Genomic DNA, 26,075 nt, shown 5'->3' with positions numbered 1-26,075 from the left:
CAATCGCGTACGCTGGCCTCAAGACTTTCTCGACGCTCAGTCTACCGGAGTCTGCAGCGCGCGAAAGTTGTACGTGTGACGTGTACCGCGTGTTTCGCCGGTTCCTTTTTAAACATTTTATCACGCGTTTGTGTGTTTCACGGGGTGTATAATCCTTCCCTCTCTCGCGACGACATGTGACAATTAGTACGCGTTTGTTAACTCGATTGAAAATCGAAATTTATAATAGAAAAATATGTAAATAAAAAAAGTCGTTTAGTGTCGTTAAGGCTGATTTTCGCGGAACGCGTTAACCACGTGATTTTTCTCTGTCATGCACGCACGGAACAACGTGCATCCTGAAGTGAGTGTTTTAATGATCGACCGAAGTGTGATCGATTCGTGAGCGGCGATATACGATACGTACGCGCGTTACAGTGAAAAAGAATTGAAGTCGGGTGTGACGAAGTAGCTTTAGCCATTTTTGATAAGTTTCGTGGATCGGTCTGTGTGTGTGTCGCAGCTGCAGCGTCTCTGGCGTCCGCGCGGAAGAAACGGGAAAAATAAAGAAGTAAAAAACGGTCAAAGTTGCTGGTGGAGGCTACGATTGACGGATACCAGTGGAAAGAAAGCAACTCCTTGTATGGCGGTAAGTACTGATATTTATTCTTCTTCTTTCTTTCATTCTATGTTTCGCGTCTCGCTATGACCTTCTTGGGATGCACGCGAATAAGAGTAGTCGATCTTACCTTACCCTCGTCTTCGTGGCACACGAGGTTAGACGGAGGGGACATGTTCTTTCTTCGAGTAACCTGGACTCACTCGGAATGGAATCTTGTCTCGAAGGAACTTCTGTACGGAGAAGTTGAACGTTGATCTCTGTTCTGTGTCTCTTGTTGCACGAACTTTCGTGAACAACGGCAAGACACATTCGTTCTGCTCGCGTTTATCGGTACACGATACTTTTCCCTTTTGTATAGTACTTTAAAATCTATACCGTGAACTTTCAGTGATTCTTTACGGGTCTTTTACGAGAGTCTGAAGTTCGTAATAACGACATAGAGCTCGCAGGTATTCGGGAACAGGTCGGGCAACCGACAGCAGCGCCGATTTTACTCCGTTCCCTAACCGCTCCGAAACGCTCTGATTGTGTGTAGGGTCCTTTCAAATTTACACGCTTTAAAGGTCGTCTTTCAAACGCGCTCGATGCCAACAGACGCGTTGAATAAATCATGATATATCTGATTTTGAAAATTCCTCAGCGTTAGTACCTATTGCTTTTTATCTTCATCTTTAGCGATTTTATCATTATCTCCTTTTTTTTTTTATAATGAAATTAAACACCTCGCGAGATATTCACAGAAATATTGAAATCTTCATTAACATCATTATTCTTAATAACTGGTAGACACGCTTCGTTCCACTATAGTTGTCAACAAATTTAATTAAACGAAGAAAGAAACTTCAATTTAACTTCGAAGCGAAATGAAAGTGTAATGAATGTAGCATAATTAAAGTTTCCTATTATTAAGTATTACAATACAACTTTTAGATTTGTTTCAAACTTAAGAGCTAGTTAAATTTGATAGAACTGTATGAAAATCAAAAATGCTAAGGAGGTGTTAAGAAAAAAGTAATATTAATACACAAGATTTAAAAGTACGGTACCAATCTGACTCTACTGTATGATATACTTGTGATGTATGTTAAAAAGGAATTTTGTGGAACGCGACAGAGGAGAGTGAATGTTTAACGATGGAGATGGGGATGGAAGGGAAAACAAAGACCGGAAAAAAGCGAAAAACAGGTCGAAAAATCCTGTTGTAGTGGGTGGCTTGGGTAGCCGGCTGGCTTTTCGTATAGCTTGCTAGCCACGCACGTAAATCTACCGTAGAGTCGTTAGTCATGCTTTATTTCGCTTTAGTTTTCCGTACACGCTGAAATAGCATCAACTTTCGAGGAAGGAACTGACTCACGTGCTTTTGAAATCCATTCAGTAAGTGACGAATGCCCATGCATGCCACGCACCAACACCGGCTACCCGTGCGCCACATGTGTGCCAGCTAATGCTTAGTCTTTCCTTTTATTGCTGCATATGGTGACAATGAAACGTTCCATAGATTAGGCAAGGCTTATCTAGACTCTCGGAGAAATTGAATACCGATCGAAGAAACTCGTTCAGAGCTTGAAAGTAAATTATCTTAACGGAGATATAGTAGATGGAAATACTCGGTTCTTCGAAAATCAGTTTTAGAATATTGTTGTGTGTGCTGGCATGGCATGATTTGCATTGCGTCATTTGAAAAATTTAAATTTTAGATCAAGTATTCCATTTGATGGAACGGTTTTCATATTCGCTTTAAAGAATTTATCACGTCCCAGTTTAGTATCCCGTCCATTAGAAGAAAAAGTGGGAAGTCCAGGTGAAAGCGATTTGTACGAACTTTGATTGAGATTTCTCTGAAATTAAGTAATCTTTGAAAGGAAAAAAAGTGTTGTAAATGCTAATCGGATTTGAACTTGAGATACTTAATTTTGTGGAAGAAGTTAAATACTCTTGAATATTTACAAGAGAAAAAATTCAAAATTAATCAAGAGAAGTTCGTTTATTAAACTGAACAAAGTTCGTCTATTATTACTACCAGGGTTTATTATTTAACCATCAACTTTCCTTCGACTTGATTATACCTGGACAAGATTAAACAGTGGTTGAACAATTCTGCCACTATTTTAGTAGTTATAATATGAATATTTTAATGAAGACTTATTTGAAACGCTCAGGTAGTATAATGTGATACTCGGACAACGCTAAGTAGGTAACGATGATATTAAACAGAAAGAGGAATATAAAACTAAAGCTAATTACATAAGAATTCGTGTTCGTATACCTTTACCATACTATGCTGCACTCAAAAGCACTTATGCTTATTAAGTCCATAGTCTCTGTGTGCATCATGTGATAAGGGGTAATGAGATATAGAGAGCAGAGAATAGCTTCTTGAATAGAACGGTCCAAGCATATAATGCCGCTTCCGTTCGGCTCTTGGAAATTAATTACGTGTTCACTGAGCAGTTTGAGACAGCTTGATTGAGATTCAAATTAACTTTAACGCTTTTATTTAAAAATTTTCGACATATTGTTAGAAAACCGATCGATTTAATCATTTTTATAATAAATGAAATATTTTTATACACGTACGAAGGATATCAAGGTAATAACGCGATGTGAGTTAAGATGGACCAAATTTGGTGTGAGCAGGTCAAGAAAAGTTATTTTAAGCTCTTCGGACAGGTCGAAGTGAAAGGCCCATTGAATTCACCGCGAGGATCTTGAAAATACGAAGGGATCGTATCAGACTCGAGTTGCATCCTTGAAGAACCCAGCTACGAACCTTAAAACTTCATGGTCGTAGGTAGAAATCGCGTCAGAGAACCTTGTATACCTGTTTTCAAAGGTAAACTCAACGTACGAGGGTTGAGATCGCTTTTATTCATCTGTTTTCCTTATGAAATAGTTATTCCGTGCGTGTTCGTTGTTTTCATTAAAATATGATTCAGCATAAGCTATTCTGCGCTAATAACTACAATCACCGTATGCTGTATGTGTTTCCCGTATTTGTAAACGGCAGCCCGGTGTACATGAATAGTTTCAGTTCGTTTTCAGCATCTAAAATTTGTAACGCTATTATCTGCGAAAACAAGTGAACAATAGGAACTGTACAAAAGGGGATGTAACTCGAGATTTGGGTCGGATAGAATAAACCTTCGGACGAATATTTTAGTAGCTATTGGATTCTGAATTTCGAAACTCCTTAGGGTATTTACTTTAATCTAATGAGAATTTTTATACCCACCAATTTAACACTTGAAAGTGTAAATCACAACAGACCACACGATACTTGGGCTCCGTTTTTGTAAGAAGATTTCATCGCAGGGTATAATATCATCGTCATAGATTTGTCAGGAAATAAGGTAACGTTACATGTAGTTACAACAAAACGACGTTACTTACGGAGCAACTTTGTGCCTGTTAATGCTTACCTTTGGACGTAACGTTTAAAGAAATGGCCGAGTGTGCCATTGTTCCTGGAGCAACGTGCATACGCTACTCACATTTCCTCGTGTTCTGTACTCGGCCAGCCAGGAAAATGCACACGGTAATCTGATTTAAGGTCTGCTTTAAGTGCGCCAGTTCGTTGACTCAGACCACGGATGTAAGTATGGCACGCAACAACGATTCACATACTCGATAATAGAAACTAGAAATTTTTTATCACAGGAAAAATGGATTATTTTCGACTGAAATGACTCGTTATATTCGAACGAGATAACAGTCCATATTATGTTTGCTTTTCCCTCGCAACATCTTTTTTACGCTTTTTCTTTTGAACAACATTGCTTCATCTGTTGATTGACATTGATATTGTTTCATAATTTCGATAACCTTTTAACATGACATTGTGAAACCTTCCTAGAATTTTTAACTTCAGTTCCACAGATGGTTTTCCGAAGCAATACCACAGTTCAGTTTTTATCGAAGCTGTTTCTGTTTTTATAGTCAGTGTGATAGTCATAGGTCTATTTTATTATCTTGGTAGAAAAATCAGTAGAATATGGCATACCCGTAGGCGTGGTGCATCGCTCATAGTGAAGGGGTTAATTTTCCACGTGTATAGAATAGATTTCGATATGACGAGTGTCGTGTATGAAGGTCGATAAATGAGGATGGTCGAGAAATCATCGGGAAACCGGTCCAAACCTCGGTTATAAAGATGTCGATCCGATAGGATTACCCTGAATTCCCAATATTGTCACGTCCGAATCATTATGCCTTGTCAACACGATTTACACTTTCATCCGGTGCATGTATAATATAATACGAAGAATTACGAGCAGACTGCGTGTCTAGCATAATAATGTGGATCGTATAAAAATGCAAGTGACTTCGGATTTTCTTTGAAATGGATTATAAATGATTCCTCGTCAAATAAAATATCGCTGTCGCGCGTGGCCAACCGTGGATATAACTTACAGCTGTCTCGTATGAAATGAACTTCTATACATGGAACAGAGTTTCCTTGCATTTATTACCATTGCATAAAAGTAATTCAATCCTGACGTCTCATTATTCATTTTTCGATTTTCCATCGACGATTTGCGCGGCATTATTCATTGTTGTAAGCACAATGGACTGATCCATTGTTCAAATTAATGCCGAGATAATATTTTTGAATAATAGGCTTCTTGCTTTCTTTACATTCGTTATTTTATATTTTATATTTTCATTCGGAACCTTTCATACGTCCGTTACATTCAGTTTACATTCGATCGTGTACGTTCTTCGATAACCAAAATCATTTCGAATCATGACAAACGTTTGTAATTAAAGTTCTGTAAAATCAGCAGCAATATCCAATTATCAGCAAATTGAAATATGATTTCACATTAATTATAATTAAGCATCAACGTTCGTTCCTTTGGGGCCGGATTTAACAGCTCCTAACAATCTTGCATTTGCGCCGATGCACATCGCGTTTCGATGAATTAAATTCGAATAATGAGCTCAATGACGATGCGAATGGACCGTCATGCACCGGACTATCTGTTTGTTATTTTCGTTCAGACCGAGCTATGAGGATGAATCAAATTTTCAATGAGTTTATGTTGTTCGTTGATTGCGTTTTGTTAATTCAACTAATCCAATTGATTCATATTTGCTAAATAATCTTATTACATAAGATTATGGTCTTATAGATTATAGTATCATTTAACCCTGAACACTTCAATTACATTATATTCACTCGAGACGCGTGAGCCGCACTTACCATTTTAAGGAGTGCATTCAAATAAATCGTCAGACAGGAGCTTAGAAACAAGTTAACATTACCATCGTACTACTCTTATTTAGTTCACGGTTTACTATTGGATTTGTCACCAATACTACGTATCTAACAAGTTCTTACCCTAAACGGTAGGATCAGTTGCAGACATTAAGGGATGTATGCAAACGGATAGTCAGACGAAAGCTTGCAAACAAATTAGCATCGCACAGAATCTCTGCGACAGCGAGTCTCACTGACATCAGACGGTTGTTACCTCGAATGTTTCTTGCAACAACAAGTTCGAACACTCAAGGATGCGCTTGCATCGCCTTATTTGTCAGAACAAGCGATCGCTTTGTGTTTACGATCTCCTCCGTAACTGGTATCGTAGATCCTCCGTGCAATTTGATGCGATCTCCGGATAATACACGCGAGCCTTCTTAATCAACCTATCTGTGGCTTGGTGAAAACACCTGAGTGACGTGTGCGTGGAGTAGTAGGTCGACCAGTCGGTCTCAGGTTTTCCCACACGAGCTGGCCTTCGATCAAGCAACAGCCTTTTATATCGATGGCCTTGCCTTCCCATCGTACACATTTCTTCGAAACGTGTACCCTGTCTGTTTGCATCCCGCAATCGTTCCGTTTCCTTTTTCCTTTATTTTTATGCGTACTACGTGGGTGTTCGCATTACGACCGCTCGTAATAACATATTCCACGTTACGATTGCAGCCACGAATTCATGGTACACTGACCTTTTTTCAACATTGAAAGATATTTCAGATACAATTTAAGTTATCAAAGTTAATAAATTTATATGATTGCTAGATAATCACTGTTTGGAGTGCGACGCGCTCTGTCTTCACTGGGCGTATTTACATGACAATCAACGTTGATTACATTGAGAACTTGTATTGTGTCTGAGATGAAAAGTGTAATTTGTAGGAATTCACGGAAGAATCGCGGGGAATTAGCTTATCAAGGACGGTGTTTGCTATGGTAAAGCACATTTCCATTTATACGACGCACCGTTGTGCTAACTCCCCGATTCTGTAACGCAAAGAAACCCCTCTGCTGCTTTGTAATCTGATCTGTAACTTGTTTTTCCTCGTGACAAGCATTCTCGATCATGTTCAGAATGCTATCTGATTACAGCCGTCTTCAGACATCCTTTCATACCTTTCAATTTCATCTCGGGGAAGATGAATTTTATTATACTCATTGTCAGGTATTCTTATGTTGAACACTCGAGTTAGAATCAGTACTCGAAGTGACGAGGTAAAATCTTAGTAAATTTGTTGATTTAATGAAATGTTTCAAGTTGGTTGAGCGAACTCCACTGAAGGTTTGATGAATCATCGAGATTAATCACTATATCAGTCAGAAGTGTGGTGAAACTTGGAATCGTCCTTGTGAAATGTTATTCCTAACTAAAGTGAAACTGAATCATCGGTTTAATTCAGATATATGAATTTAAAATAAAAAAATTCTTTTTCTTAGAAGTTTAATTATACGATTCGAATAGGTATTTATTGTTACGTAAATCGATTATACCGCGTTACACAATCAGAGACATGCGGAAATAATAATTACTTATTTAGATGGAAAATCATTCATTATTCAATTTTAACAATATTACATATTCGCCAGTTTGGTAGTTAAAATTTTAAGTCATTATTCTTTATCTCCTTTTTTATCAGACATTAATTACAATTTAAAAATGTACGCGTACCGTCCACATTAATTGAGACCGAACGAACATCGGACATCGCGTCCATGCATGCATTTCGTCGAGGCTGGCTGATCACGATTGCATGAGGTCGCCTTATTCTCGGTAGCCGAGTAACGCGAAACTTTTCTTCAACCTCGGCTTCTCTGCAGTCACTTCGATATTGGAAATACATCGCCCGTTACTTCGACAGGCTTTAATATGGAAATGATTAAAATGTGAAGAAGTCCGAGAGAAAGTTAAATTAAAGATGGACCGAACTTGGAAAAGCTATTCCCTATCCTCGATAAAAGTTACATTTTACCGAGTCTACCTGTTATGTCGTCTGTCGAAGAGAGATAGCTAAATGTCACGAAATTTATTGGCTGACCCTTTCGTGGATTTCTTAAGCATCATATTGGTAGCTTAATACTCTTCGATCTGGATTATCGATGCGCTATTATTCACGATTGATTCGCGACCTTTGGTCGATTTATAAAGCTTTCCTCTCCTTCCTCTGGAGGATTACAGTTTCGTAATAAAAGTAACGGTGATGGAAATTTTTATTAATTCAACCCATACAACGCGAAATAGAAGGAAATTCTATTACGGAAGCCGTTGCAATTTTCGGCGCGAAATCAGAGTTCTTCGTCCTTTGTGTCAGGACGATTTATAATAACACCTATTTCCTTCTGCCCCGACGTGTCCTTGTAATACTGTACAACGAAATTCAGGGAAAAATGTGCTCCGTTTCTGGTCTTTGTGCGGCGTCGAAATTACGATTGCGAAGACAAATGTCTGCCAGGCGACGAGAGGAAACATTAAATGTGTTCTATACGTAGGTATAGGGTAAACGGCATTGTGAGAAAGCATCTTCCTCGCGCGCGTAATCACACCTACGTACACGTACACGAGCGTATAAAGAAACGAAATAAGCTTCATCGGATTAATATCAAGGAATTAAAGCTACGAGTTCGTGCTTGCGCGACCTCGAAAGTCCACCAAAAGCAACGAATAGCTTTCAGCCGGAGACATGCGCGAGCAAGAAACGAACAAACGATGAAAAGGATGCGATTCTCGAGCCCGAAGGAAAGAACGCGGACTCGGAAGAATAAATGGGGTAAAGCTGCTGGTATTTCCACGGAAATTTGATCCTTCTCCAGCGTTTCCCTTGATTTTCATTTTTTTCAAACGAATCTCCTTCTTCCCTTTATACTGTATTTTAATCATTTAATCACGAGCTGATTCAACTGAAAATTGGCTTCATACTATTTTTAATATGATATTTTTATATCCTTTGAAACTCTTTTTTATCTTTCGACAGTTATTCATATGCGTTAGTAATCTCGATCGATATTGCAGAGATTATTTTTTATTTCAATCGACATCCAGCTTTTGTTCCATGGTCAGTTTCTGATTTTCTGAACTTTGAAAAACATTAATTAGACTTACATCGTTCCAAAGACGAACGGGTTAATCTCGGAACGTATTTGGAAATCTCTCTGGGCCGCTTTGTATGTAGGTGCATTAAATCGGACCTGTCTTGCCGGCTTCGCGATCCTTACACGACCATGGCTATCTACAGAGAATTATGAAGCAGGGACGATAAACATTTAACGCGGCAGAAATGCAGGATTGCGCGGTCTGCGTGAATCGCCGCATCTGCTTGAAATTCAAGGCGATGTGTACGCTCGCGGCTTTCTCTACACAACGAAGAAAGACCTTTCGGCTTAACCCATTTACGACCGAACGTACGGGTTAATGGGTTAAAAGGGGGTAGCTACGTGTGCGAACGACCACGATCTTACGCTGGTAAACTTCTCTGTTACATCGTTGACGAGGATAGATCTTGTACCGGCGATCGAATCGAACGTTTCCTTGTTGAACGATCTGATTTTCCTTGGAATTTTTGAACGAAGCTGTTGAAGCGATCAATTCCTCTACGGGAATTTCCTTACCCTTGAAAACATGAATTTAAGCAATTTGCTGTTGAGCTTTTTGGAATTTGTTATCCTTTCGTTAGATTAAGAAGTATTAGAAAATTATTTCATTTGAAGTATGGAATAAAAATGATCTTCTACGAGAGTAAAATAATTTTAGTGAGGGGAAAAAAAATGTTCGTATAAACGAGGCTGCATTAAGGCAGCTGGCACGAATATAGTTTCGCTAGGGCGTGGTCGATGTTAAAGATGCGCCTTCTAAAATATTCATCGTTCATAAGAGCGTCCAACGAGGTAGCGTCGTCCCTAGCAGGCAACCTGTGGTCGTTGAAATCCACGTAAGATCCAGGATATCGAGTGTCTCCTTTTGCAAATTCAGGAGAGTACCGAGTTAATCTCCAGGCATCGCCAAGTTTTGTCTAGTATCCGTTAGCATTGCTATAACGATTTTATAACGTACACCGGGCATTCGCGCACGAACCATTAAAACGATACAGAAACCTTGTTCCGAACTTAATTTTTTAATTTGAAAGAAAAATTGTAAAATCCTTAACTCAATATTATTTTATTTTCTCAAATGCTCGATTGAGTACCCGATACTTTAGTTCAAGATAAATCGAATCTACTGTAGAGAGTAAATGGACCGTTAAAATTTCAATAGAACAATCTTTCAGTAAATATATTATTAAGTTCCGCTAATTCGTTTTCCTCGGCTGCTCGAGAACCGTATCTTTAAAACAAGGATACTTCATTCCCTTCGTATACTCCATTTCTCCAACGTTGAAAATCAATTGCTCAATAAAGGGTGATTATAGACCAACGATTGAAAAGTAGCGTGCCAATTCTGTAGCAAGCATTCGTATATTGAATTGAATATTCTCTGTGTGAAGTCTGTAATTTTACTTTGTTGCTACGGAAGGTGATTATAGCAACCTAGTACATAGGTGGTATTCAATGCAGTGTGACTATAATCATGCTTACAGTGTAAAAGGGTCACATCAGAAACGTAACGATTGAAAAGTAGTGTGCAAGCACTGTGAAAGAGTTTATGCAATTATTAAATTGGGTATTCCGAGAGCGATGTCTGTAATTTTACCCATTTACTAGGGAGGGTGACTGCAATTACCCTTAGTACATAGGTAACATTCAGTCTGGCAGAAAAAGGGTTAAATCAAAAACATGCCACTCAGAATGCTCCATTCATCAGTTGTGTCAACATGTCCACATCGTTGAATGTTTAAACACTTTAGGGGTTAATTCAATTTCAATGCATATTTGGTCAGAATGATAGTGCACATCGAATGTTCAATGAAAGCTAATTATAGTCGAACGATTGAAGAGTAATGCAAGCTTTGTGGAAGCGTTCATATAATTAGTGAATTGAATATTCTGTAAGTTGTGTCGCTGGTTTGTAATTTTACATTTGTAGTAAAATTAAATCAGAGACACAACGCTGAGAATATTCAATTCATCAATCGAATCAGCATGTCCTAGATAACTACCAATACTTCAATCTTCGGATTTTAAACAGTCAAAGGAGGCTGATTCAATTCTGATGCATATTCGGTGAAAATGATTAATTTACGAGAGCAGATCGTTTAAAAATGAACGGCGTTAACCGATCGGAAGGCAATAAAGCGAGAAGAAACGAGAAGGAAAAACCACGGTATTCGAGCCGCGACGTAGGAAATTTTATTAGTTACATTGGAATTTCAAACGAGGCCCCTCGGGATAGATTGTGTCTCACTCGTCATTTTATTCCGACCATTATTCGCTGCGCACCATTTATTACTCGCGTTTTTTTTTTTTTTTTTTTCTAAATCTTTTTTTATCCCTCACGAGTTTCTAGGAGATTATGAAACAGTGGGCATTCGCGCAAACGTATCTAATGTAATCTCGCGTAGCTGTACGTACACGGGGAATCGTCCGAAAAAATGAACATTTGTGATTTTATTGGACGCGGTGACACGATTATAAAGGGAATAAATTTCCTGCGATTCGACGAGCTGACAGCCACCACGTATTTCTCGGATTACAATGATCATTAATCGCATCGAATTTATTATCGGTAGCGTGCATTTCGTCGTCGTGACAAGAGTGCAACGCGTAAATCACCTGGACACGCCCGTCAACGAAACGTCGAAGAATTTTATACAATCCCGATCAAATTTTTCGGGAGAAAACACGCGATAATGCGATAGAATGTTTACGTTGAAAAAGATAAGACTAAATACGAAATTCTTCGTGACATCAAAACTTTTGCTAATATCTCAAAAGTCAATGAATTCTTGATCGATCGATTGATCGATTGACCGATCGGTCATTCGCTAAAAGTATCGGGTCTGAAACGCAAAGATTCATAACATCCCCTCGTTACATGTTGCACAGGAACGTGCCGCTTCAAGAATGTCAATATAACGAATTTCCCTAGGGACATCCTGAAGCTTCCTATCTCTCTTAAACCCTCTCCTTGTCGCTGTCTCCTAGAGAACTCATCCTAAGCCATCGACGCGATAGAGGGAGTCGGTGCATCGGTTGAACGTTAATACACGCACACCGCGAGAACACGCGTCGAATTGGATGCTGTTGTTAGAGGTATTCGCTTAATGCCTGCCTTTGGGACCCGTCTTGGTAACTCTGTGGCAGCGTGCGGTGAACGGAGCCAGAAATTCGTATAGTTAGCTGCCGTCGCAAGCTTAGCCAACGAAACTGGCTACTAGCAAGCTGGCTGGTTATATTCACGGGCCAACCACCCACGCGATTGTTCTATCGAGCAATTTTACCTCTACCGTCCAATCGGCTGACACGGGATTCAGTTGGAGAAGAAACACGTTTCCATAAGCTATTCCAATTCCGGTGGCTCTTTGCCGACCGTGCCAATTCAAGTGCCAATAATATCGCGAACCATCTTAACCCCATGCTATCAGGCTATCCGTGCAGCTCGAATTTCCCCTCTTCGAAACAAGCTTTTCCAGTTGATTTTCGCAAGCGATAGAGACTCGTATCCGCAACTGTTATCGATTCGTTTAACCCTCGAAGGACCCGTACTCGAAAACTCACCTTAACACATTTTATCCGCGGTAATTTCTTTTAGAGGATTTTTCTATTTTCTGCTTTTCGCGACAAACGCACGATATTCGGGCTGAATGTGAATAAACGAGTTTCAGCTGGTAACGGGCCAGTAAGGCGAACGAGCGAAATTCAACGCGTTGAACAGCTTTATCGTAACTTTGTAGAGTAAAATGCACTTACTGTTAGAGAAGTTGGTGCGCATGTTGCAAGCTTTTAATTATGCATCAATATGAATATCTAGCTGGGTGAAACGGGTAGGCGCGAAGCTTTTGTTTTATTGATCGTTTTGAGAAAGGGTCGTGGTGTGTGCGTTATAGCGTAAAAAGAGTGCCCGAGGGTAGAAGAGTTGCGAAATAATGATCGTTAAAAAGAGACACGAAACTCGTTGGAAAATAATAATTACCGTGCGTTTAAAAATTTTCCATGAATATTCAGCTTTGATAGCAGCTGCAATTCTGTTAACTTTAGGATTCAATTCGATTCATCGGTGTTCAAAATATTTAACAATTTATTTTCTCTGAAAAATCGCTGTTTACAAAAATCTCTTCGACGACGCGCGGAAAAATTAAATTTCCTGCGCTGTTATAATTTTATCCGACGAATTTGGTGCGCCGCGATAAAGTTGAACTCGTTCGTCGTTTAACTGTTCGTAAAATCGTGTAATCAGCTGTCCGGGGCCATTATTCATGCGCGACGTTGCTCGCGAAATATATTCGCATCCTTTATCACGAAGCTCCCTTTATCGCTGGTCGCAACCTTGGATTATTGCGGGAATTTCGATCTGCTAGTTTCAGAGCCACGGTTACCGTGCACCACCGTCGGCTACGTGCTCGTTTAATTCCGAAATCGCCGGAATTTTCGAATTTATTACGTGCGCACGGCACAGGGACGATGCTTTCGTGTGATATTAATTCGTTGGAAATCGATTTTTAGACCGATCGAGCTTCGAAATTTCGAAAATCGCGTCTTTGCTGAATCATTTTTGTAGATTCGCCGCAAAAATCTTTTAACGCTGTTTGGTAAATTGCTTTTTTTTTCTTCTTTAAACTGCATCGTGAGGAAATAACGTCGCAAGCGGAAAATCGTGCACGTAGCACAGTTATATCGAGAAATCGACGGAATTCATTATCGTCGTACGTGATTCAGAAAGCGGCCGTTTAAATGCCGAATCGTAACGTACGATGAATTCTCGAGTGTCTGATACAAACGTGAACAATACATAATTCGAGCTGATAGAGAATTTTCAGACGTATCGTATTCTGCTTGCACCACTTCTCAGTAGTATCGAATATCAGAACTCGCGTAAACACGTATTACGTATACCTGCTATTATTTTTATCGCGTTGAATGTTTTATCCTGGTAAACAAGGAATCAAGTCGTTCCGTCAGCTTTTCTTGGAAAAGAAGCAAGATTACATAGTTGTTGCGTTGATAGTATACCCGTGTGTACAATCTTTCTGCTCTAGTGATGTTTCGAAAGCAATCATTACTCATTACATGTCACCCAATTATTTTCAACTTGTAAAAGTGAACATACGAAATTGGCCCTGTATAGATAGTTTGCAGTAAAAAAATTGACAAAAAAGAAGAAAATCAAGAATTTCAGGTTTAGCAAATGAAATGTATAAATATCACGCTTTTCGTTAGAATAATAAAGAAATGTTAGAGAGCATAAATTTAATTTATCAAGATTCAAACATAGATTAGATTTACAAGATATACGACGGGTAAAGTTAATTCCTCTTTACATTTAAGATTTCGAACTTGTACACTACCCTGGTTCGGCTCCCTTTAATCCAGTGATTTATGAGCGGGAAAATCCAAATTCTAATTAGCACTCGAAGGATTCGAAAGTTTCTACCTGGTTCCCGGAGGTTCTTGACGTATCGCAAATACACCCTGTAATATCGTAGTTGCTTGTGTTAAAGAGCGAACGTCTTTAGATTGCATATCAACGATCCCTACGCAGTCGAGTATATTGCGTAAAGCGTATGCAAAATTCATGAAGCGAAGAATTCTAATTAGTATTCTCGCGTCTCTCTTTTCCTCTCTAATCTTCCAAGAGCATCTTCCAAGAATCAGAGCTTGAAAAGAATTCAAACTTTGGATCAGAAGGAACTTTTCTACATACGTGCTTTTTCATCTTTGAAACTATTCGCAGTCCTGTGACTCGAAACTTGGAGAATTTTTGAACATGTAATTCCGTGAAAGCTTGCAGTTCTATGAATTTATTTTCAATTACATTAAAATCCTGCAACGTTCGCAAATCGATCCACAAATATCTTGAGGATTTCATGTCTTATTTTCTCTCCTTCCTTCTCGTTTGTTCTTGAACGATTTTCAAATGACAATGTTGACTTAAACTTTTTCAACTACATTGCATAACGTAGTGATTCGTATTATTTTATTGCAATTTATAAATACAGTATCTTGGAATTAGTCGTTATGATGAGTATTTATGAGATCATGCTCCAAGATACTTCTTCAGCAATATACATCTGTGAATTCAAACTGAAAACGTTCTGAAGGTCTGTTAAACGCTGCGAATTAGCATAATAGTCGGCTGGAAAGACCCCAGCTGGTAGGATACATATGCACGAAGTGACTGTCGTATTTTTGCCTAGTTAGCTTCCGGTAATTTGCAGGGAGAGACTAAATTGCGGAAGAATACTTTGCGCCATTGGTATCCGTTCGTGTTCAGACATTCATACGATGTTTTGCACGCGTAAATGTGCCTCGTATAGCCGTGATTTCATTCGTAGCTGCGGAACAACGGAGAACCTCGTTTTTCTTCTCTTTTCTTTTCGTTTATCCGTTTTCCTCACGATTCCACGTGCACGCCCTCGGTTTACTGCTCATCGCGATGGACGATAAACGCTAATCGTTCCTCGTATTATCCGATTCCGATCAACCAATATTCCCTCATCGAATTTTTTCGCAAAACGAATAAAAACTGGTGGAAGAGTGTTTCAATTTGTACTGGTTAAGGCTTTCCTATCTATTTTTCCATCGTGATTTGTTATATTTCTATTGAAATGATACACAGTGAGAGTGAGGGATAAAGTATCGAATTTACTACATAAATTTGATATGTTATATCAAAGTTATCCGAGTGTATACAGGAGTTAATGCGCGATTTGTAGTTGTAACTGCGATTCTCTTTCGTGAACAGAGGTTGCAAAATTGATTCACACGTTCAATTGTTAGAGTAATTATATCTGCATCGAGTACATGAGCTCGTTTACTATTAATTACAATTTCGGTTTGTAACTGCATTTTGTCAGTATGCAACATTTCAATACAATAACAATAATTTATTGCTCATATAAATTCAATTATAGTTACAATATTGAAACACTTGGTAGACGAGGCGAAAAACGTGTATTTATTTTATTCAAAGACACCGTGACACCGTGACACAGATTGGTAAATGGAGACGTTTTCAAAATTGAAATACTACCACTCCCGTATACAAACTCGGCAATTCCTCATGGATTTCATCACGTGTAAAGCAAGGAATTTTTGAGAGCGTACGTGGTCCTAAAAGGCCGAGGTACGGAAATACGAAGTAAGCAAACAAAAGAGAAGCCAAAGAGAAATGTAGAGAAAGTTATTTGCCTCGACGGAAATCGTTTACGCAGCCAATTTTGAAAACTCAATACCGATTGTAAACGGTGGGAAGTGCTCGTCGAAAAATGATTTCAGTGAAACAAGAACAAGAGGGTTCTTGAGAGAGGTGTGAGCGCGATACTGGTGAAGATTTTTAATACGCGAACGAATGTGTGACGGGTTAAGTTCTTGTTCGAGGTTAATACTTGAAGGAGAACCTGTGCACCGTGATCGATTGCGACAAGGGTCGAGTTTAGAGTTGGAGTTTAGAAAGAGAATCGAATGGAAAGGAATTTATCGGAAAACTTTCGAGGAGGAAAGTTTCATGTCTATTATTTCTAAATACTATTTATTTCATGGATCTGTATTAGACTTTTTTCGTACAAGTTCAACGTATCTTAACACGCTTTTTACGATAGGAAAGCAGAATTAAAATCGTGCGAAAAGCAGAATTCAAATCCTGGAAAAAGTGGAATTCAAAGCTATTTAACGTAGGAGTAATTAAAAATTTCATCACCCAGAACAATCGACGAAATTCTATGTTAGAGGAAAATTAAAAAGAAGGTAGATTAAACCACTTGACTTCGAGCAAAATTTATTACAATATGGTTAATTTATACGTAGGTACATATGTAACTTCCGGAATAGAACTTGAAATTTAACTGACGTTCCCGTGAATTAGTACGCGATGCTTACTTATGTAATAATGCACTGAACCTAAACTACCCCAAAATGTCAGACAGATGAAAGGCGGAAGGATGGGGTAAAATGTCCAGGTTTCATGTAGCCTATATTTTCCACAGGTTCCTGGAGAGTAACTATGCAAAATTTGCTCCAGATCAGTCAAAGGACTTAGGTGATAATTGGAAACATATAAATTGAATATTCCATTTTATAGAGTATTCACGTTAATTTGAGTTATTTCACTATCAAACGAAATAATTCATTTTATTTACTAAAGTAACTTTGCAAATAATTTTTTATTCTATTGTCAACCGTACTTTAAAAATTGATATTAAGAATTATCATAAATGATGGTCTGTATATAAATGGTTTAGTATTATATTTTCTTATTTTTTTTTTTAAACATCTCGACAACTCGTTGCGGCAATTATAATGTTGATACACGTGCAGTTTGTACGTCGTTCGAGCGTTTAATTATATCTGCTTTCTACGCAGGCAACGAGCAGAAATTTGTACCTGTACTATTTATCGGTTTAGTAAATTGAGAGATAACGATGTGGCTCCGCGTACTTAAAATACTTAAGGCGATTGCGAGATGCTATTTTATTTTTCTAATTATTTCATTAATGGTCGCGAATATATTCGTGTACTTCAATGAGAATATCTCTTACTAGCATATAAAGGGTTTTGGAAACGATATCAATTAATTCTTTTGTCTGCCATTCAGATCAAATGAAAATCCGAAATGAAAATCCAATATTTGACACTGTTTGAAAAGAAAAAAATATATTTATCAATTAATAAAAATTCGTATAAAAGAGTTTAAATATTGCAAGATTCAAAGCAGTGCAAAGTCGATTCGAGAACTCGATAATTGTTGTTTCTTTCAACGATTTCGAAATCAATCTAGACAATTATTCGGATCGTTATCGATAGATTATGTATTACGTGTTTCAACAATCAGCCTCATTTGTATAATATCACTAACTCTTTTAAATGATTGTATAATATATAATATTCATTTCTCATTTATCTGGGTTATGCAAATTTATGATAAAGTTCGAACGCACCGCTTGAATGTTTACGATTGTGTAACGTCCTAGAATTGCCAATACTAATAAATCGAATATCAACGAGACTGTTTACAAACATTTTTATTCGATCTGGTTTATTTACCTGAATCTAAGTTATTTACCCGCAGCGTTCATTAATGTTACTTTGACTCTCTGAAAAGTTCGAAAAACGGATGCTTAACGCGTTATTAAATGCCCCAGTAAAAATGAGCATAATTAGCACCTAATTATTCTATTTTTCACATTAATCTTCACTCGCAAGTTCATTCCTATGCCGTGTAACTATGTTCAGGATAAAAATAATTTTCAGACCTATAACTGGAATTTAAAAATCCCAAGCTAACCAGAGTATTATGGAAAGTTTCGTTTACATTCAGTGGGACCTCGAGTTTCCGTGAAAATGTTGGTTCTTTATGGAAAATTCATGCAGAATTCAATTTAAAAATGTTCACTGCTTCGCGTTACTGAATTTGAAAAAAGCATCAGCTTCCATTTAATAAATTTGATTGACCAACGGACCATTAATATCAAAAGCGTAAAACGGAGGAAAACAAATTTTATCAAAAATTCGGTAGTAGATTGAAAGTGCTTGGTCAAAATTGATACGTAACCTGGTGGAAAATAACCGTTGGTCAAAATATGTACATGTAAATTGCAAGTATGTAACAGTGTAGAGTGCTGGCGCTTTATTTTCGTAGGTTATCCTTTGAAGTGTATACGGTTAGAGGAAATTTGTTTCGAGCAAAACGCTTTGGTGATCCGAACCTTCATGCACGTCATTAAACTTTCGGGAAGTTGTTACTTATCCACCGACACATGTATATATGTATATGTGGCTGTGTACGATTCTGTGTACCAAAACATCGGATCTTCTTGCACTCTTACTTCTTGGATGAACTTCAAGAAAACTTTTGAATCATACGCGTAAACCTGAACGCAGGATATCTCGAATAAAAGCAGTATACGATTAACTTCTTATAACACGATTTATACGTGAACAGATTTCCTATTTTTCCTTTCGTTTTATTTACCAAACCAATCGATAAGATCGAATTTCTTCGCACTGGCGTAAAACTAATTGAACTGACCTCGTTGGTAATTGAAGCGCGTTAATTACCACAGAAATCTGGACCAATTTTTGAACGAATATACGAGGTGCCTCATAGTACAGAGAATACTCTATCTTGGTATGGAGAATATAATATTCTTCTATTAAAAGCTGTCGAATATATTAAAAATGTAACTTTTGAAGGTTTAAATTTATTTAACACCAAAGCTTACATTGAACTGGGACTGTGTAGATTTATCCACATATCCACGTTCTCGCTCCCTGTCATGAATTATTTACCCAGATATTTTCCGTGTCACGACAGTGCCGAGGGGAATCCAAATTTTCTATAACGCGAACTTCTCGTAATTTGATTTTACATCGAAGCATCGCGAGAGTTACCCTTCATGTATTTACGTTTCGAGCGTGTGTGCACAAAGCCGGAACTCGGGACGTGTCCTGCACACCTATATACCCATGATTCCATCTTAGACGTAGAAACTTTCGTGAAACTAGTTTACTCGTGATCTGGATGTACCTTCCGTCGAGGTTATATTAAGCAGTCACTAAATCTTGAAACGAGACGTACGGTGAAACCGATACGCTGTATCTGTCGTAGGTGTTGTGGTCGACCACCTTCATCAAGGCTCCAGGTATTATTTATGTCGCGTGTTAAAAACTTCCCCCGAAGCTCAACTCGTGTACCCTTTACCTATGTCACTCGACAATATAGGTAATTGTACATTCGTGTTGTTATTTCGAGGAAAGCATCGATCTGATTGAATTTAATTAAAAAGAATGCATTAGTCACTTTCGTAGTACATATATACTCAGAAAGAAAAAGAAAACACATATTTTGTATGTAACAGAAGGCTTAAATATAGAAAGTTAGTATCAATTCAATTCGAAAGTGGGAAAATAGAGTTTAAATTTATTTTCAGAGTAAACGTTCAGAGAAACTGAAACGTTTCTGAATATCTCGTGGCTTATTTGTTTTGAGTCCAGCAAGAAAATCGAAGAAATGTTGCTACAGGAAATCTAAAAGTTGAAAAATCAAATATGATTTTTATCATTGAGTACAAATATTTACTATGATATCACGTCTTGAACGACCGAGATAAAAACATAATCGCGTATCTGAAGAACGTATGAATGTTCGAAAGAAACTGGAATTTAGTATGTGAACTGTTATATCATTTCATAATTATGGCTCACGGTCGACCTGTTCACCACTATTCGAGGGGTGATCATAGTAGAATTGTTTCTTTTTTTCCAACGAATAATACTTCATTAAAATGCATTGAAATAACTGTCAGAAACATATCTACTCTCGACCAGTTCAATCTTGAAATTTAACATTCTCTCTGTGGAGTTAATTTCGCCCGGTGCAAATCTGCCCCATAGCCGCATCAAAGTTTAGACCAACGGTTCTGTTGAATCCTTTGGGATGCAGCGATTAACCTTCGAGTGTATTCGACCATGTTCTAATACAGTTCGGAAGAATCAAGCTGTGAATAAATTCTACGATGTTATTTAATAATTGATTTAGAGTAAGAACAATTTTCAGTGATGGACAGCTACATATCTCGTTTCGAAAAACCTTTTCATTTTGATCAATGAATTCTGTCAGTCTGTGAAATGTACAGTAATTGTCTGTTGTCGTTTCGTGCTCGAAAATACTTCGTTCCGAAGTAAGTCCCGATAGATGGACGTAGACAAGCGGATTGCAAAAGGTTGTACCAGTAATCCAGTGGTTGAGCGGTGGATTCGTGGGTCAAACGAAGACCACGAACCCCTAGTGATTAGAGGCTTATTTCACCCTAAGAGTTTCGATACCTCGTGAGCTCGGGTGTGAGTCGAGATAAACAATCGATCATTCGATTACCAACACATTTGAGAGCAATTCAATAAACCTCGATCAAAGCAATCATAAAAGTATTATTTAGAAATATGTCTTTGTTCTTTACAATATTGGTATCATAAATTTTGAAAAGGACAGATATTTATCGAACTTCGATAAAAGTTAATCCCTTCTGAGAAAAGTCATACCTTCTTGTTTAACTTTCTTCACAGTCATAATTCAAACATTTTGTCAGCGATTCGATACTGTCTTTAATACATGTCCGTACGTGAACGGAAAGTATCGTTTGTTCAGAGATAAACAAACCACGAGGTATATAAGTCAGACGCCTAAGCAAATCCGATAAGTCCGCGGAATCAATTCGTTGCACGTAGCTGACCTGTGTACCTATATATATTTATCTTTTTCACGTAGACGCGGTAATACGTAACGAAGCAGGTAAAAGCTATGGGTGACCACCTTTCGAAATAGCCTCGTACGTGTTGATAAGATGATAAGATAGCTTTTCGTACGAAAAACTTTCTTACCTGTCTTACATAAACAATTCTGATCGCTTAATTTCAAACGAAGCATCCTAATTTCGGATACTTTTATTTATTTCTTCAAATTACCCTAATTCTTTTTGTCACTTTATGCAGTAGAATCGGGTATATTCGAACGCGAGCTCAAAGAAAAATAATAGGAACTTTTTTTCTGCAAAAAACTAGCTGACGTAATATAACAGTGATCCACGGTTACACGGTACAGAAATGGCCAACTATCGCGAGTGTAAGCCCAGCGGTTTCTTTGAAGCGTAGTTAACAATGAAACGAGATCGCTTTGGATCGAATCGCAACGTTAAACGAACAAAGAGCAGCAGATGAATCGAACTGGAAAAAGAGGTAGCATTGTTGCTTTTGCTCCATTGATGCCAATAACGTCGGCTACCGGTGGAAGGATGTTAAGTCTAGCTACGCTGAAGTTTGATAGCGTTATCCGGAAACAATATTTGCTGTAACAGCTAACGTTGAAATCGAATTCACCGACTGAATGCGTTCTATTTGTTCTCCTTAATCGTTCGTCAACGATAAACCCGTGATACGAAGAGAAGAAAAAAATTGCACAATTTTTCACTGTTTATAACTGACTATATCACCGATCCAATAAATTAACTGCATGTCATTTGAATGAAGAATAAATCGTAAATAAAGATACTTATTTTATGATTTATATTTCAGGATTAAAACTAAATTATTATTCAGTTGGATTTTCAAGGAATTGAACGTTGGGATGTTGAAGTGCATGCACGTAATCTGTGTATGGAGTGAAATATCCTATTTTCTGTCAGCCGTTTTACAGCGGATTTTTACATCCTTCAACGCGCTAAGATACGTCCTATCAGTCCTAGGGATCTGAAAGAACGATGGCGCGAAAACTAAACCGGTGAGACCCTTTTGGCCGGAACAAGACAATGCACTTCCAGTCTCGTTCCTCGCATTATCTTCTCGCCTCGTAAGTTTCCTCACTATTATAGCGCTTACTAAATCGGTTTTGCATAATCCTGCTTGAAGCTGACGCTGCCTGCAGTCGTTGTCTCAGGATGAATCGAGCGTTCGAATTTGCTTTTACACCGGAGACGTCTAAATGTATAATAGGTGGAAGCTTCATAGCGCTACGCGATGCTTATTTTATGCTTCCAGGAATCGTTGAACATTTTCGTGAACTTGATCGAGCATTCAAAGGTTAACTTTAATTAAAATTAGATTAGAGATTTCATGGTCGTCTTCCAGACCCTATCAGAGAAATCGATAAGCGAATTTGTAAAGTGTGTACAGCAATAAATGAGTTAAATATTGCGGTGTATTAATGCGAGCCGACTGTATGCAACTTCGTACATTGGTATGACCGCATGTAGTACGAGAATAATCCATAAACAAGCGTCGACGGTATTCAGCGTGATCGGATTTGTAAACTGGCTATCGTTTGCCATGGTCGCTCGTAAATTCATCGGTGGTCAGCGATGATTCCCTGCTTTGCTCTTCTCTGATTCGTCCTGGTAGTATCATAATCATCCGCATGTCGGAGAGAAGTAGTAGATAGTTATAAAGGGAGGATTGGTCCTGGTCTCTCTGTAATTTAGACACTTGGTCGACCGAATGGGAATGGAATTCGAGAATCGGGTTAACTTTGACCCGCGTTGCAATTTGAAAAAATTGCTCTCGCCGAAAGGAAATGAAACACATGGTTTCCATTGCAAAAATATCACGGGTAGTCGTGTTAGTCACTTTTCTCTTGATTTCGTTAATTTCTTCTGTGCCAATTAACCGGATCGAATCAATGGATCTCGATACGGTCGTACGAGTGCAAAGTGTCATCTTTGTAAATTTGATAGATCATCAAACGAAAAGTCCTCGACTTGTTCGTAATTGGTGGCTCGTATGGAATTTCAGTTGAGGCCGATGCAAGTAAACCCTCTCGCGGACTGAAATTACATAGCAGCTCTTACGTGTTCGTTCTCTTGGTGCCTCTATCGATGAAGATTAGATACGAGGATCCGTAGCCACAGCTGTAGCTAGATAATATTACGTTGCAAGAGTCGCGTTCTTTCTTCAAGGTTGATTTTCCCGCCTGTATTTTTCTAACGTTCGGTTGGCAGCTGGAAAACGAAAACTCGAACTTTGGCCAGGTTGCGGTGAAGTTCCGGCGTTCCGTACACGATGGCGAGCCAACTTTCCGCACGACCGGTATGCCGAGCATCTATTAAACGATCGATCGGTAGGGTTTCGTAGGTTGTTCGAGGAAACTTTGGCCCGTAGTCAGTTGCCGAATTTCGTGCGGTTACTTTCGGTGAAAAATCGGCGAACCCCTGAGTGGGTGTAAATCACTTGTGGCTTCTGGTCAATCACTTCTCTTATGCTTCTTTCTCGTTTCAACACCGTGACTTGCATTATGAATATTCCAAAAGAACGAGAAAGAATGGAGGGAGCTAGTTAATCTTGTAACAAGCTAGACCACCAGCAATTACGTTACCCAATACTCCAACAATAGCCGGCTAAAACCTTACTCCGATTAATCATACGAGTTTCAATTAGTACGTTACGTACAGATTACTGCAATCTGTGTAACGATAGTAATCCATGCGAAGTACTATTGAGAAACACCTTCGTTCGAGGGGATTTTAATTCCTCTAGCTAACCAAGAATCGTTTATAGATAAAGAAGCAAAAGTACATGGAGAACAGAATGTTTTGATAATAAAGGGAGTCGAGGTTGGAAGAAAATTTGAGAGCCAAGTCTCATGTGGCAACCAAGATTTGCCTACTTTCAAACTTCTGGCCATCTGTGATTTGCGACACAGTTGCTCGTATTATATAGGTTCACAGGATGGAAATTTAGTTCACCAACAATTTTTTAGTTCGACACGGGGAACATGGACGTTCAGAGATGCTACAGAAGTTCGTTGAGTCCAGCAACATCGTATCTCGTCGATACAACGATCGAATTCGAGGGAACCCGTTGATACATGACCGTCGCGGCTCCATGAATCGCGATAAAAAATTTGTTACGAGCCTGTGCAACTCTCCTTTGCCACTTAGCTCTCTCGTTCGTGCCACTCGAATGTCAAAGATCGATAGTTCATCGACCTCGTATCCTTTTTCGAGAGATTTGGTTGAATTTCGGTGGGTTCGTGGATACGAGTGTATCCCTTGGTCTTGATTCATCCTGACCCTTTTCAACTTTCAAAAAGCACACCAATTTTTGTACTTCGTACACTTGATACCTGGGGCTCGAATCTCAGTCAGGTTAGCGAAATCAAAAATAAAAATTGTTAAGATTGCCATCGGTTGAAAGGGACACCAGCTTTTGCGATCGTTTCATGGATCTCCAATTATGGTAAATTGATTTCAGAGCAAACTATGGTCGAAAAGTTGAGCAAATACACATACAACGTGGAAAGCATTGACTATATGGAATCGTGGAAGTAGACTATTTCATAGAACATATGTGGGTACTTGTTACTCTTGATATCGTCAAATTTTATTTGTTTATTTAACAATTATTAACGGGCGAGTACCTTTTACATTGTATGATGGTAGCATATAAACCTCCGGAGAGTACAAAGGAACTAAAAACGAGTATTGTGTTCACAAACAGTTAAATGATTCGGATTATTACAACACAGCATACATAAGCTCTTTCAGAGTGCTAACAGGATTAGAGAATAATGCTGTGCGGAGGTACATAAAATTTTATGTTCGCTAATAAAGTAGGACAGTCAATAAGATTTTTAATCTGTTCTTGAAAGTGAAAAGTCTGAAAGAGACAGTAACAACTAGAAATTTAGTCCTTCAATTGTATTGAACTAATTTGAACCTAAAATATCATCAAAGAGTTAGGTAACTTTTCCTCATACGAAATGTGTAAAGCATCGTCTATAGCGTAAGGGAAAGAGTGTATCCGGTAGTATATAGATACGATGATTTTGCTTCAAGATATAGATTCAAAGGACCACTAGGGTCAACTACGAGAAGGTATGGACACGTACGCGTTTCAAGGCATGCCGGAGTTAGAAACTCGATGGAAGTCGTGATTTCGGAGCATTGCGGTGGGAAACGGTGTTCTCTGTCTCTTACCGGCTTCCTTTCTCTCCTTTGGTCACCTTTATTTCTTTTTCTCGGAGCCCGCTTTACAGCTGCCAGGCACAAGCGAGGCACGTTCGAATCGTAAGGCTGGTTTCGTGTACGGGGGCGTTGGATATGTGAGCGAGCAAATTGAAGAAACGGAAAGTATGGGCAATGGCCAAATGATCGCGATGGTCGCAACCGACTCGAAATCGTAAGGTACGAGAGGATACGCCGAGTTGCTCGAGTTGAATACAGCTCAGAACTTGACCGAGACATGGTACGTTCGCGAGTTTTCCAAGCTAAGGATCCGCGTTAACTCGTCGTTATTTCTCGGCTCTCGTATTTTCCACGAAAATTGTTTTATTGTTGTGTAGATCTTGTGGCTTAGTACTTTGTGTTCGACTCTGATTTGAAACTGTGTGTGTAAGATAGGGTCTTGGAAAGTAGGCTATCTCTGAAGAAAAGCAAGTAAACTCTTGACCTTTAGCTTGAACTTCCATACCCAGGAAAAATCATTTTGTACACCAGTTATCGAGACAATATCTCTTATTCAATTGAATACAACGTTCCTTCTCTATATTTTTCACTTTGAATCTTTTCTCGAGTGCTTTCATATCATTATTTTCAGTTCAATTATACTTTCGTCTTTTACGTTTTGAAGGTTTCTTTTGTAATTATA

At 38.5% G+C, this 26,075-nt stretch overlaps 2 protein-coding genes across 8 annotated transcripts in view; one reads left to right on the top strand and one right to left on the bottom strand.

Annotated features, from left to right (window-relative positions):
* Nucleotides 1-1,495, bottom strand: part of Gycbeta100B (guanylate cyclase soluble subunit beta-1-like) — a 68,669-nt gene extending 67,174 nt beyond the window's left edge. For both annotated transcript variants that reach the window (XR_004583230.2, XM_034339845.2), the window contains exon 1: nucleotides 729-1,495. Coding sequence is in view for 1 of the 2 variants with exons in the window: in XM_034339845.2 (XP_034195736.1) it covers nucleotides 729-910 (182 nt within the window). In the remaining variant the exon portion in view is untranslated. The remainder of the gene's footprint in view (nucleotides 1-728) is intronic.
* kek5 (leucine-rich repeat, immunoglobulin-like domain-containing kekkon 5 protein) overlaps nucleotides 29-26,075 on the top strand; it is a 239,796-nt gene continuing 213,749 nt past the window's right edge. For all 6 annotated transcript variants that reach the window (XM_076690724.1, XM_076690723.1, XM_034339824.2 and 3 more), the window contains exon 1: nucleotides 29-628. The gene's annotated coding sequence lies outside the window, so the exon portion shown is untranslated. The remainder of the gene's footprint in view (nucleotides 629-26,075) is intronic.

Source organism: Osmia lignaria, chromosome 10 (assembly GCF_051020975.1).
Source record: "Osmia lignaria lignaria isolate PbOS001 chromosome 10, iyOsmLign1, whole genome shotgun sequence".
NCBI classification, from domain to species: Eukaryota; Metazoa; Arthropoda; class Insecta; order Hymenoptera; family Megachilidae; genus Osmia; species Osmia lignaria.
The sequence above is the reverse complement of the archived record's forward strand: the minus strand, read 5'-3'. Positions and strand labels throughout refer to the sequence as shown.